The 13858-nt window shown below is 51.8% G+C and overlaps 1 protein-coding gene across 1 annotated transcript in view; it reads left to right on the forward strand.

Moving 5' to 3' along the window:
* CEMIP (cell migration inducing hyaluronidase 1) overlaps positions 1 to 13858 on the forward strand; it is a 163160-nt gene that overhangs the window by 110469 nt on the left and 38833 nt on the right. The window contains exons 12-13 of the mRNA XM_060005332.1: positions 10136 to 10311; positions 12375 to 12584. Coding sequence (XP_059861315.1) covers positions 10136 to 10311; positions 12375 to 12584 — 386 coding nt within the window. The remainder of the gene's footprint in view (positions 1 to 10135; positions 10312 to 12374; positions 12585 to 13858) is intronic.

The raw sequence follows: 13858 nt of genomic DNA on the forward strand, positions 1-13858 counted from the left end.
AGGAAGACTATGAATTGAGAAAGCGTTACCAATATATTCAGAGTATCTATTATTTTGGAACTAAAACTACAAAAGGTAAAATTCAACAGAATCTTTTTGGCTAGTGGAAGTGTGCTTGAGAAAGAATTTGGGGGCACAAAGGTTTCAAAAAGTGAGAATGTGTGATGGAGTCCAATGGCATAATTTTTTTCATGGGGATGGGGACCCTGGAGGGCATGTAGCTGAGGCGGTCCACAGATGCTGCAGCTGTGATCCTGGGGCACCAGCTCTAGACTCAGAACTGCAAAAGGAAGGCTGTAACTGTTTCCAGAGATTGTGATGCGGTGGGTGTGGCGAGAGAGAGGGAAGGGGGTAGCAGTTTGTGGGCAGAGGCTGAGATGACCAAACATTTGTTCCTTGACAAGGTAACAGAATGATACCTTAAATGATAATTCGTTTGAAACCCCTACCTTCTTCAAAAAAGGTTTCGGGGTCTCTTGGAATGAACACAAGTCCAGGTAGATCTTCCTCCGGGGGGTGGGGGGAAAGAAAAAACAGAGTGAAAGATACATGTCTAAGTAATGAAAGACTGATGGATGGAGAATAAAGTCAGCAGAAAGGGGGGTGGGAAGTGAAGTTAGCAGAAGCTACTGAAATAGACCATAAAATGTATCTCTGAGCTTCCTGGCAGCCAGAGCAGAGAAAGCAACTTCACCAATTACTTAACTAATATTGTCTAATACAAGGAAGGGGACCAGAAGCCAAGAGAGGCAACTTTCCCTTCGCTCTGGGCTACTGGGGAATCTGTCATAGGGGCTTTCACGTGGTGGATACTGCACAACAACGCGAACCATCACCCTGGAAACCGTTTGATGCAAAGATGCTCTCTGTGTGCGGCTCTTTACGGTTTGATTTATCACGTTAGACGGAGGGTCGTGCTGTTCGTCACATTTTCTGAAGACGTTTTGAGGAAGACTTTTTTTTTTTTTGGTAGAGGGCAAAATAGTTTAAAGAGGTTCTAGGAACGGTAGTGATTAGCCGAAGGACGTTAGACAATTACGTAACTTCCCTTTGCCCCTGTTTTCTCATGTATAAAATGGAGATGATGATCACAGCTACTTCAAAGGGCTGTTGTGAAGATTAAAGGAGTTAAAGAGATACTTAAAGAGATACTGAAAATAGTGCCTGGAACGTGATAAGTGCTCCACTCGTGTTAGCTGTTACTAGTAGTAGATGCAGTAGTTTAGCAACTAAACTTAAGGATGGGAAGGAGGGAAGGGACATGAGCCACAGGCCAGTGGTTGAAACCTGTATATTTTATAGCTTATCGATTCCGCTCTTTGGGGACATGCAGTTTAAAGGAAGTTATAGAGGGAGAGAAGCAAGCCATTTCTGTCATTATTCGTAACAGACACACGAGGTCTGCCAGGCCTGCAGTTGTCTACGTGTCCTGATGCTTCTGGGTGTGGAGGCTCTTCCTGTGAAGAGGATGTGCATGCCCCACCCTCCCTCCACCCTCAGGCTGGACAGGCATCCTCACTCCTCCATCACAAGGACACCCGCAGGGAGGTGGCAAGGAGCAGGTCATCATGTATTCAACAAACAAAGAGTACGTAGTCTATGCCAGGAGATGCTCCAGGCTTTGGGAAGCCATGGTGAACCACATAGACAAGTTCTCTGCCCTTAGGCAGCTGTGAACATGGATATCCAGCAAAGAATCATCCCAATAAAAACGAAATCCCAAATGTGAGAAAGGCCATGGAAGAGGAAGAGGGGGGATTGATGGGAGCATCGGAAACGGGGGTTTGGCAAAGGCGTGGAAGACTCCCCAGAAGAATTAATGATTGAGCAGAGAGGTAACCAGGAAAGAGGGGAGGGGCAGCAAAGACCCTGTGCTGGGAAGAGCAGGCAATGCTCCAATTCCAGAAGAAGACCCAGGTAGCTTGACAGGGAAACGGGGGGCTGGAGGAAGCGGAGACCCCAAATGGCACCTTGGGGCTTTCTTCTGAGTACAATGGCTTATTAGACTTCCTAGACCCCCACTTACAGGACAGCACCAAGCGAAGCAATTCCTAGTGATTGTTGGACCCTTGGGTCTTCACTGGGTGCCTTCTGCGTCTCCTGAGGACAATACATGTGGACAGGCCTTCTGGGATGCCAGGTGTCCTCTGGGACGCCAGGTGTCCTCTGGGACTCTTGTCAGGAGTGGCATTCAGACCGTTTGAGGGGATGTCACTGCTCACTGTTTTTTTGTTTTGGGTTTTGGTTTTGGTTTTGGTTTTTTTTGCGGTACGCAGGCCTCTCACTGTTGTGGCCTCTCCCGTTGCGGAGCACAGGCTCCGGACGCGCAGGCTCAGCGGCCACGGCTCACGGGCCTAGCCTAAGTGACCCATGGAGCTGGGGCTGCCCTTGTGGCTTCTGGGAGGGTGAAAGCTTGCCTTTAAGGCCTTGCCTGCAGGGAGGTAGGAGGAGGGGCACCCTGGGAGGGGCACTTTGTTCTCACCGGCCCTCATCTGCACCTCATTGTTGAGCACCCTAGGCCTGGAGGGGAAATTTCATCTTGAGCAAGTCCTAATAGGGCAGCAGTGTGTGCCAAGAGTGACCCTGAGAATGAGGAAGCCGTGCGATCCTGGGGCACCCCCGCCTCGCCCAACGGCGTGGTTTGGGTGTGCATGATGGCGCGTTGCTGCAGGTGGCAATGTTTGGCCAACAGTTCCAGGGGCTTCATGAGGGCTGTGCAGGCTGGACAGAGGGTGAGACGGGGCTGCTCTGGGCCCTGAGTACCAAGGGAGGGAAGGGTAAGTGGAGAAGATGATGCATCCCCCTCAGGACCCCTCCAGCAGCTCCCCCACCCTGCCAAGCCCCTCCCTCCTTAAAGGTACTAGGCTCAGAGCGGACCATCTTGCTCAGAAGCTTTAGGGCTTACATGAAAACAGTGCCTCCTGGTGGACAGCGTCGGAAAAGCCCCAGGGAGGGGTATCTATGAGGCGTGTGTGTGTGTGTGTGTGTGTGTGTGTGTGTGTGCGCGCGCGCGTGTGTGTCTTTCTGTTTGTCTGGCTGTCCTAGGGAGGCTCACATTCCTCCTCTTCAGCTCCAAGCCCGTTCTCTGGCCCTCCATCCCCCACTGACACGGAGCAAGGACTCCACCTGCTTTGTTCTTTTCCAGAACTGTGCCCCCCATCCAATTACCAATTCGTGTTCTCCTCCCCAGGCTGGCTGCAGAGAGGGACACAGCCCTCCTGGATCCTCCTTCCTCACTGCCCCCAAATTCCAGTAAACAGGCCTTTTTGCATAACGATTTTCTGACGAGAAACAGATGGGGGTAACAAAGTCATGAAAATGTGTGAATCATCTAAAAAAATATTTCAAGGTTTTGCCAACCACAGTGTGATTTTCAACACCTCCCGACATGGCAATTAGAAATCTCCTCCTTATGATTCTTAAGCTGAATCTTATGTAATCGTTTAAAATAAATACATCCTTCGTCAGTAAAAAAAAAAAAAAAAAAAGAAAAAGAAAAAAGAAATCCCCTCAATTTTCTACCCTATTTTCATTCTCAACTTCCCACTTTGTTTTATAAGCCCCCCATCACACACTTTGAAGTACTACTACTAATTAGTATTAACATTGTTTGAGTTTCCCGTGATATGCTAAAGCACTTTACGGAAACCGACTTGCTCACTCTTCATGACAACCTGACAAGGCGGGTGCTACTGTTTTCTCCATGACATAGATGAGGAAACTGATGTCCGTGGAAATTAAACGTCTAGACTCATGCTTTCCAATATGGTAGTCAGCAGCCGCATGGGGCTGTATAAATTTAATTGAAACTAATAAAAATTCCATTCCTCAGTCCTGCAGGACAGATTTCAAGAGTTCACTGGCCACATGTGGCTAGTGGCTACCATATCGGACAACACGGACTAGAGCATTTCCATCATCTCAGAACTTTCTAGTGAGGGCTGCTGGTATAGACCAAGCAAGTCTACTTGGTCGATCTGAGCCAGGATTCAAACTCAGAGCTCTCTGGCTCGAAGGTGATATGTTCTGCTTCATCCTTCCTTCCTCCAGGAGGGACCCTGTTCCCAACTTCTTCTCTCAAAGATGACTGGACTGGAGGAGGGATCTGGGAGCTCTGTAGTTTAAATTTGCCTTTCTGGGACCCTCCAGCCTAAGTCCCTCTGGGCTTGTCCTCGTGGTCTGAGAAGGGCAGACCGCACTGCCCCCTCCTGCAGAAACCCTGGGCCCTGCTGGGTCTGAGCCACACGTACAGGGGTCTGTTTCTCCCACTGGAAGATCCTTGATGTTTTCCCCTTCTCGACTCCGGAGTGTTTAGTGCCATGCTTGCCCTGTAGAGAGGGCTCGGAAGAGGGCGGATTGTGGAACCGGGCCTGTCGTAGGATGAGTACTTGGAAGGGTCGATGTTTTATTCCTGTGCGGGGCAACTGTGCAGAGTCCTTCTGCATCCCATGCCTTCCCCACCCCTCGTCTGTGCTCATGGCCCTTGTGGATTATTCGGGACAAATCTGGCTTGGCCGCGTCTGCTTTCCCCTGGTTGGCCTTCCTGTATCAGAGCCTGGAGACAGAAGGGAGGGGTGAAGGCCGTGTGGGAGAATTCCACAGACAGGGTGGGATGCTGGGAAAGCGGGGTGCACAGCTTCCCTCGGGTAGTGGCCTGGGAGTGGGCTGTAACTGCAGCAGCGGGACAGATAAACTGGCGGTAAGGTTTGTAAAATCCTGATAGGGAGCCCCACGGAGGGGAAGGAGGCGGTGGGACCGGAACATTCTTTCAGCTCTCAATCCGTCTTACTGAGTCTGCTCCCAGCAGTCTAATCAGCACAGTTGTCCATCTACCTGGAAGTCAGCCCTGCCCCCTGGCTGCTTTTCCCCGTGGAACAAAGAAAGCTGTGGAACCTGTTATCTTCCATGCCCATCATTGTAGGTATGACGCTAGCGGTGGGAGTCCTGGGTTCCAGCCTTCACCTGGGGACAGCTGCGTGTGTCACTTCTGTCACACGAGCCCCTACCATGCCCTCGGGGCTGTTCCAGGCACATTCCGTGGATTAACTCATTTCACAGCCATAGCTACCTTTCGAGATATGTGCTATTGTTATCTCCATTTTATAGATAAAGGGGCTGAAGTTCAGGAGCTTAAATAATGTGTTCAGGGACTCACGGCTATGATCTGAGTCAGAATCCCACCCGGACAGCCTGGCTGCAGAGCCACAGTCCTCCGCATCTGTCCCACCTCTCCAGTTGTGTTGAGACTGGGTCCCCGAGGAAGGCCCTCCTCCCACCCACAGGAACAGAAGCTTCTGGTCAGCACCCTGCCTGGACACCACTTTTTTTTTTTTTTTTTTTTTTTGGGGTCGCGTCGCACGGCATGTGGGATTTTAGTCCCCGACCAGGGATCGAACCCGCACGCCCTGCATTGGAAGCTCAGTGTCTTAAACACTGGAACCTCCAGGGAAGTCCCTGGACGCCATATTTTACGGGGGGGTTGCTGACAAATTGAGAGGAGCCTCCTGAACTCTGACACGCGTACACTTTGAGGGATGGTTGGAAATCTGGAGGTGCATAGCCTAGAGATGCGGAGGCTTGGCCTGGTTTCCTGGCTCCCCCAAGCACCGTGGAGACCCCAAGATGCAAAGGCTCATGCTGAGGGTTAGTCGGGGAAGACTTCACTGAGAAGGAGCCACCAGAGCTGGATCTTGAGGGACAAGGTGATTTGCTCCGTGGACGAATGGAGGAGGCTGTCCCAACTAGAGAGAGCAGCTTCGATAAAAGCTGAGATGTGAACGAGCAGAAGCTTGCTCGGGGAATGATGGGTGGCCGGGTCTGGCTGGAGCAGAAGGGGACGTGTGGGAGTGATGGCCGGTAAGCCCACAGGAATTTGGGTTTTACTCTGTCCATCCTGCGGGCAGCTAGGCAGCTCTGTGCCCCCGGAGCTGCATGGGAAACTCCTTTCCCGCGCCTCTGGCCGGTAGGACAGAGCTTGCTCCTCCCTGTAGCCTCTTCTGTAACGTGCGGAGCCCTGGGTGGCGGGGCTCGGGGGGACATCCTTTTGGGAAGCAGGCTCTATGCTGTGCCTCTCGGGACCAGACCCTCAGGCCCCCATCGCTTGCTTTGGCAAGTTCACCTCTGAACTGCCTCTAGGGCTCTGGCAGGCAGCGCTCGCTTCTGCACCCCAAGAACGGTCCCGGGTGGCTTTGCTCGGTTGAGGAAGCCTTTGGAAGGTTTTCTGGGTGTTGCCAGGAGAGCTGTTCATTGGGGGGTCCACTAGTGAAGAGGCCTGGGTCCACCGTGCCCAGAGGCATGAGGCCTGGAAGACCAGGAGCCTGCAAGTACTTGGGGAAAGATGCCCAGCTCTGGGAAAAAAGAAGGGTCCATTTCTACTGACCCACTTACCTGCAGGGAGTGTTCTGAGCTGGGTGGTTCGGGAGACTAGGGAAAGCGGGGGGCCCTCCGAGCACAGCCTGCCTATCAGGGGATCCTGCGTGGGGAAGCAGCGGCCGGGCTCCAGGACCTCGGCTGTGCTTTAGTCACTGGGAGGAACCCAAGCAGAGCATGACCTTGGAGCAGACACAGGAGCTCCTGAGCTGGAGGCCGCCTGCTGACTACCTCCTGGCGGCAGGTCCTCCCCGAGAGAGAGGGAAGGCAGTGCACCCCCAGTGGCTGGCATGAGAGATCACTGCTGCCTGGACGCAGGTGACATGCTCAGCCCTCGAAGTCAGAGTCAAGGGTCCACGGAGAGTAAAGAGGTGCTGGAAAGACAGGTGTCACGTTTCAGGTGCTTATGGCGAAGGTCCAGGCCCACGGCACTCACTGGGTCCCAGAGCCAGAGCCTGGTGGTGAAGAGAAAGTGTTCTCAGCGCCAGTCGTAAGGGCTTGAAAGGGCATCCCTTCCTGGGGGCCGCGTCCCCCCATCCTCGCCCTGTCTCCACCAGGCCGGCCCTGAGCACCGTCTGCCTTCCGTTTCCTCAAATGTGAAGTTAGCGAGCTGGCCTAAGTGACGGCAGAAAGCCATTCCGGGTCCTTCCGGGTCTGACTGTCTATCCTTAGATGCAGTTATGATCGATGCTCAGTGTGTCAGTCGCTGGACCTTGGGTGTTCAGGGCTGGCACGCGTGGGAGTCTCTTTCCTTGTCAGCATCAGACGCTGCTCTGGGTGCTGGGGTCACTCAGAACCCAGGGCAAAGCTCTTTTTGCAGAAGACCCTAACCTCCCCGCAACCCGAGGGCCTCGTAACTGGCTGTGTAAAGGCCCCAGAGCCGATGGGCAGAGGACGAGCCAGGGGTGGGAGAGAGGCTCCTGCATGGGTGCTAGAGGGGACTCTGCTTCTGGACCTTAAAACTGGACAGACTCGTGGCCCTGTGACCCAAACCAGAAGCCACAGTGGGATGTGCTGGAGGATGAGGCACCGCTATTCTGCAGCACTAACTTGTTTTAAACTCTTTCCACTGGTTGATGTCAGGACCCTGAATGAGACTTAAGGCCTTACAGCCGCCTATCCATGGCATCCCTTTGACAGGGGACACAGACCTTCGGCTCAGGGGATAACAGTAAATTCCAGTAAATAGACTCTTTGAAAAGTTAATTTTTTTTTATTACCTGAGACTTTTTAAAAGAGGGACTCTGTTATAGACTAACAGCCCTCAAAGGTGTCCACGTGCTAATCTTTGGCAACTGGGAATGTGTTACCTCATGTGGCAAAAGGGACTTTGCAGATGTGATTAAGGCTCACGAGATGGGGGGTGAACCCGGATTATCTGGGTGGGTTCAGTGGAATCAAAACGGTCCTTAGGCTTCCCTGGTGGCGCAGTGGTTGAGAGTCCGCCTGCCGATGCAGGGGACACGGGTTCGTGCCCCGGTCCGGGAGGATCCCACATGCCGCGGAGCGGCTGGGCCCGTGAGCCATGGCCGCTGAGCCTGCGCGTCCGGAGCCTGTGCTCCGCAATGGGAGAGGCCACAACAGTGAGAGGCCCGCGTACCACAAAAAAAAAAAAAAAAAAGGGTCCTTAAAAGGAGGGGTACAGGAGGGTCAGAGTCAGATGTGATGACATAGCAGATTGGAGGAAGGGGCCACCAGCCGAGGAGTGCTGGCAGCTGCAAGGGTCTGCAAAAGGCCAGGAACTGGTTCTCCCCTGAGCCCCTGACGGGACCAGCCCTGGCAACTCCCTGACTGCTGACCCAGTGAAATGGATTTTGGACTTCTGACCTCCAGGACTATCAGAATAGAAATTTCTGTTGTTTTAAGCCACTGAGTTTGTGGTAAGTTGTTACAACAGCCAGAGGAGGCAAATACCGATTCCAAAGGGAATATTTTCTCAGCTTTGCCGTGCACCCGTCTCACATCTTAAACTGAGATGCTTCAAAGAAACCACCATCTCCCTGAGTCTGCAGAATTCCAGAACAACAAACATCCTTTAAAAGGCTGCAGAGCCACCCACGGGATGTAAGCTGGGTGAAGGGGTGGGCAGGGAAGCCAGCGCTCCCTGGGGATGAGAGAGCAGGGTGAGGTCACCATCAGTGGGTGCTGCTCAGGGCTTTTATAACCACAGCCTTTGCACGTGGGCACCAGTGGTGTCACGGGGCTGAGCCGTGCCTTGTTGCTCAAGTCAAGTGAAAGCCCAGTGGTTCAGGCTGCGAATCGACATGAGAGGTTGTTGCTGTCTCTACAATTACATCATCAAAAAGAAGAGAAAGCACCTACCAGGCAGGTCAGCAGTCTCAGGGACCAGCTGAATCTAGAGGCAGCCTGAGGTCTCTTTATTCCAGAGAAGAGTTTGGGATTGTTGTGGAGGTGATGATCAAAGACAGTTCCAAAGTTCCAAACTCCTGTCACCCTGCACCTTTTTTTTTTTTTTTTTTTTTTTGCGGTACGCGGGACTCTCACTGTTGTGGCCTCTCCCATTGCGGAGCACAGGCTCTGGACGCGCAGGCTCAGCGGCCATGGCTCACGGGCCCAGCCGCTCCGCGGCACGTGGGATCCTCCCAGACCGGGACACGAACCCGTGTCCCCTGCATCGGCAGGCGGACTCTCAACCACTGCGCCACCAGGGAAGCCCATGATTGTTAGTTTTTAAAGATAGGAAGGCCTAATTGTAAAGCAGCTATACTCCAATAAAAAAAAATTCCAGAAAAATTATAACATCAAGAAAAAAATAAAGATAGGAAGGCCTAGACGAGTCTCAAAACAGAACATGAACCCAAATGAGGGATGAAATGAAGCTACTAGAAGGGGAGGGCTATTGGATTCAAGGCTCTTGAGCTTATGGGAGGGGCTGGGGCTGAGGTCAGTGGTACGAGAGAGAGAGCATCCTCTCCTCCAAGGCCAGCGAGAGGGAGGGAGGTCGTGGTGAGGTCAACACAGAGTGGGGTGCAAGCTCTCTTTCATTGTTCTATATGCTACCATAGTGGCATCCAGAGCCCGGCGGTGCTGGACACAGAAGCTCCAATCTAGTTCTTTCTAGAAAATTCAGTTGTAGACACACACTCTACAGGAGGTTGAGGAGAACGTAGATTTGCCGACTTCAGCAGAATATGGATTTGTACTGCTTTAAAGCATTGGCTCTCAAGAGAGGGTTTGTTTTGCGTCTGTAAGACTCCCAACGGGTAGGCGGTCCAGGGCGTGAGCTCTGTGGGATCATCCAGAGACTGGGTCTCCTCTCTCACGTTCCTCTGCCACCTCCAGGGTGTGTTCACACCCACATGGGCGAGGCTGGCCCACCAACAGCGTCCATATCCCAGCCCTATGGTAGAGTAGGAGCGACCTGAAGGGTGCACACACTCCTGCTATCCTGTGACCACACTGACCTGCAGGGAGGCTGGGAAATGTGGCTGTCCCGGGGAGCCTTGTGTCTAGCTAAAATAGAAGATTCTAGTACGGACAAGCAAGAAGAGGGGACAGAAATGGAGGGAGAAATAGCCATTTTTGCCATGGGCTTCAGACATAAGCATGCATGGCTGTGAATCCTGCCTCTTCACTCAGGCAAGTCATTTCACCTCCCTGGGCTTCGTTCTTCTATAAAATGGGACTCGGGGCCGCGGGGACCACCATGCACCATGTGAGCAGCGGAAGCACCTGGCAGGGCCCTGGAAGACAGTGGGCACACGCAGTCCCTCTGATTTCCCACTTTCCCTCCTTTCTGCCCTAGGGAAACCAATGTACCTGCACATTGGGGAGGAGGTAGATGGTGTGGACATGCGGGCCGAGGTTGGGCTCCTGAGCCGGAATATCGTGGTGATGGGGGAGATGGAGGATGAATGCTACCCCTACAGCAACCACATCTGCAACTTCTTTGACTTCGACACCTTTGGGGGCCACATCAAGGTATGAGTCTGCCTGGCTGAGGCCATCAACCCAACTAGGAGGATTCCAGCGATGCCACCCTATAGGCAGGGATTCTAGGTAGGAAAGGGGATGGAGGGGCAAAAGGTAGGAGCAAGGGAAGGGTACCTTTCTGGAAATTGGAGGGGTCTTATCCCTCTGTGTGCAATTCCATCTGTCCATACTTGGGAACAAGAGAGATGACAGAGGAACGTCTCTTACCTGCAGTCACATGGCACGTGTCACACTGCCTTCCTGATTTTCAACTTTCAATCATAGCTTTCGTTCCCTTTCTTCATTGTTTAACCCTGGCCACTTCCTAAAAGAACGGGCATTTAACTCACAAAAACTTGCATTTGCAATAGATCCATTAAAATACAGATAAGATGGGGACTTCCCTGGCGGTCCAGTGGTTAAGACTCTGTGCTCCCACCACAAGGGACGTGGGTTCGATCCCTGGTTGGGGAGCTAGGATCCCGCATGTTTCACGGCGCGGCCAAAGAAAAAAACAAAAACAAAAAACCAGAGAAGATGATAAACAGGGGAGAAGAACTAGAAGTTCTAGCGTTACATTTACCTGTGAGTTTCCTGGTGGAGACTCAAGACCAAGACAGATATGATGAGCTGCAGAGTTCTCATTGCGCAGTGAAGGAAAATGGTACCAATTCGTTGGAGCTCATGTTTTCCTAGCATTCAACTCAAAGAGGAATTCCTTTTGCATCTCTCTGTGAGGTGCCTTTATCTGGCATGTTAAATATCAGACGACACCCCAATGTTCTTCATGAGGTCATTGCTTCCAATGATTTGAGATTAAAGCTGGTAGAACAACAATATTACCTTGGTGTTTTGTAAAGACAGTTCTTTAGAAGTTAAAATCATATGCTTTAAGGATGAGACTTTCTGGTAATCTAACTGAAAGGAATAATTGAGTGAAACTTACAGAGTTCATAATGGGGGCCCTACTGGCATAGGTAAGACCATTTTTTCTGTCATACGGGCCTAATATAAGATTTCTAGCATTCCTGGCCCCTGCTCATTAAATGCTAGCAGTGCTTCCCAGTCATTGCAACCTCCAAAAACACTTCTCTGTATTTCCAGTCAGTTTCAAGGGATGAGATGGGGACAGAGGTGGTGGTATAATCTTTAGCTGAGAAACTCATTAGGGAGACTAAAGCAGAAATAGCAGGTTTATGTTACGCAAGCTGCTGCAACCCATTTCCCATGTTGAGAGTAATCCCTAAGTGATCAGAGCACTCCTTCCCACTTTGCCCAAACTAGGCCTCAGAATCATTCTTAACACAGCTCTCAGGGCAGCCACTACTGGAGTTGGCATTCCAGCTGACACCTGTTTTTGGAAGGCATGGTTAGCCTGTCCTTAAGTCATCCTTCTCTAGTAGAAGTTAGCTGAACTCAGCTTGGGACAGGAATCTTTTTTGAACTGTGCTTTTATGGTGAGCTCCTGGAGTGTAGACACTGAGTGTGATCAGGTGGTTCCTTTGGAATGTGTAGGAATGGCTCTGGGTTTACTATGACGTGAGCATGCGAAGCATCCCACAACTCACACTGACAAAGACCCCGAGCTCAGCATCCCCTTCTTACAGCCAGGAGAGGGCCTCAGATGGTGGACCAAGCATGGGCTCTTACTGCCCCGAGGTCCAGCCTGTCCTGGATTCCCCAACCGTCCAAGGGCATGCTGTTTGCCAGTCTCCCCCGGATTACCTCAGGGTTATCCCTCTCTCATAACACTCAGTGGCTTAGGAGGCAGGAAAAGAGGGTTGAGGCAAGCCCCAGCCGTGCACGGTCCCGCTGCACCTCTTGATTCCAAGCAGTTCATTGCCCTGCAACATTCCTGTGTTATTAGCAGCAGCCTGTCTCCCTTGAGATGGGAAGAGTCAGGCATCTTAACCCATTTGCGGAGAATGTCTTTGATTCACTGAGTACCCGAGGTGGGGATCAGCAAAGCACACTGAAGACGACACGTGTGCATTTCTGGGGAGTGGGCAGCAGCGAGGGGTATCAGGGAGCATCTCATGGACTCCTTCTGACCCTGGGCTCTCCTCTCCCAGTTTGCACTGGGGTTCAAGGCCGCACACCTGGAGGGCGTGGAGCTGAAGAACATGGGCCAGCAGCTGGTGGGTCAGTACCCAATTCACTTCCACCTGGCGGGCGATGTGGATGAAAAGGGAGGCTACGACCCGCCCACGTACGTCAAGGACCTCTCCATCCACCACACGTTCTCTCGCTGCGTCACTGTCCACGGCTCCAATGGCTTGTTGGTGAGCACATCCTTCCCAGGGAAGCCAGGGATCCAGAGCCCCTTCACCCTCTCATCCCTTCCCTGCATGCCGGTCTGCTCGCTGCTGGGCCCAGGGACCGTTAGCAGTGGCAGCATGCTTAGATCTAGTCCCTTGGTCCAGGGCCACTGGGGGTTGAGCTCAGATTTTAGAACAGTATCAATTGAGAACAGGTCACTGACCAAAGAAGAAGGAGAAAATAGGGGTGTATCTTTGCCAAAGGCACCAAGCTACAGAGATGGGTGAGCAATTAGTGGTCACGGGGAGTCTAGCTCTTGCTGCACCTTGGTTTCCCCAAGGAGCGTTCCATGACCATGTGCCACGGCAAATCTGTTAACTGCAGACAAGGCAGGGGTCACGCCAAGACTCTGTACTGTGGCATCTGCCTGACAGGCTTGAGGTAGTGGCAGCAGTGGGCCCTTTTCCCTTTTCTTCTGTTGAACCAAGTGTCATCAGAGCAAGCACTCCTGGGAGAAACGCCTTCATTAGTAAATTGGTGTGTGTGTGTGTGTGTGTGTGTGTGTGTGTGTGTGTGTGTGTGTGTGTGGCTTGTCTTGATTTGCACAGATCATTTTTACACTAAAGTGATCCTTCTTTAAATGAATTCAGCTTATATCCTCCATAAATGTTTCAAGCTGGACATTCAGCCCTGCACGCTGAATCCAGTTTGTGTTTGGTTTGGTTTGGTTTATGTCACGTTTAGGGAAGCATTTGATAATTTTACACGAAGTGGAACTTTCTTTCAATGCACTAAGCTCATAACCTCTATGAACTTTTAAGCTGGATGTCACGAAACGGCACCCAGCAAACTGAACCTGGTGGCCAGACGTGCTTTGCTTGCCTTAAGTGTTTCAAGAACCATTTGAATTAGTTTTCATCATTTAGAAATGTAGAGATTTCACATAAAAGTCTGCATTCTTGGCGTCTCTTAAAAAGTAGTTGGAATTGGCAACACGAGACCCACATTCCTGCCTGGCAACAATGGATTCAGACGAAGTCATAGCACCCCACCAAGCTGGGCTTATGCTCTCTGGTTTACGCCATGCCCACCACTTCCTAGTACCCTACAGTAAATGCCCCAGGCAGGGCCACTCATCTCGTTGCCTGTTGGCCTCCGTGGGCATTTGAGTCTGTGACCCCTGCTTTAATCCAAACATAAGGAGCTTCCCACCACGCATGCGGGGATAGGAAGATGAGGAAGCCTGTCAGTGTGTGGTGGGTGAAGCCACTTTCAGGTCTATTCAGTGTGCTCTTAC

Source organism: Delphinus delphis, chromosome 2 (assembly GCF_949987515.2).
Source record: "Delphinus delphis chromosome 2, mDelDel1.2, whole genome shotgun sequence".
NCBI classification, from domain to species: Eukaryota; Metazoa; Chordata; class Mammalia; order Artiodactyla; family Delphinidae; genus Delphinus; species Delphinus delphis.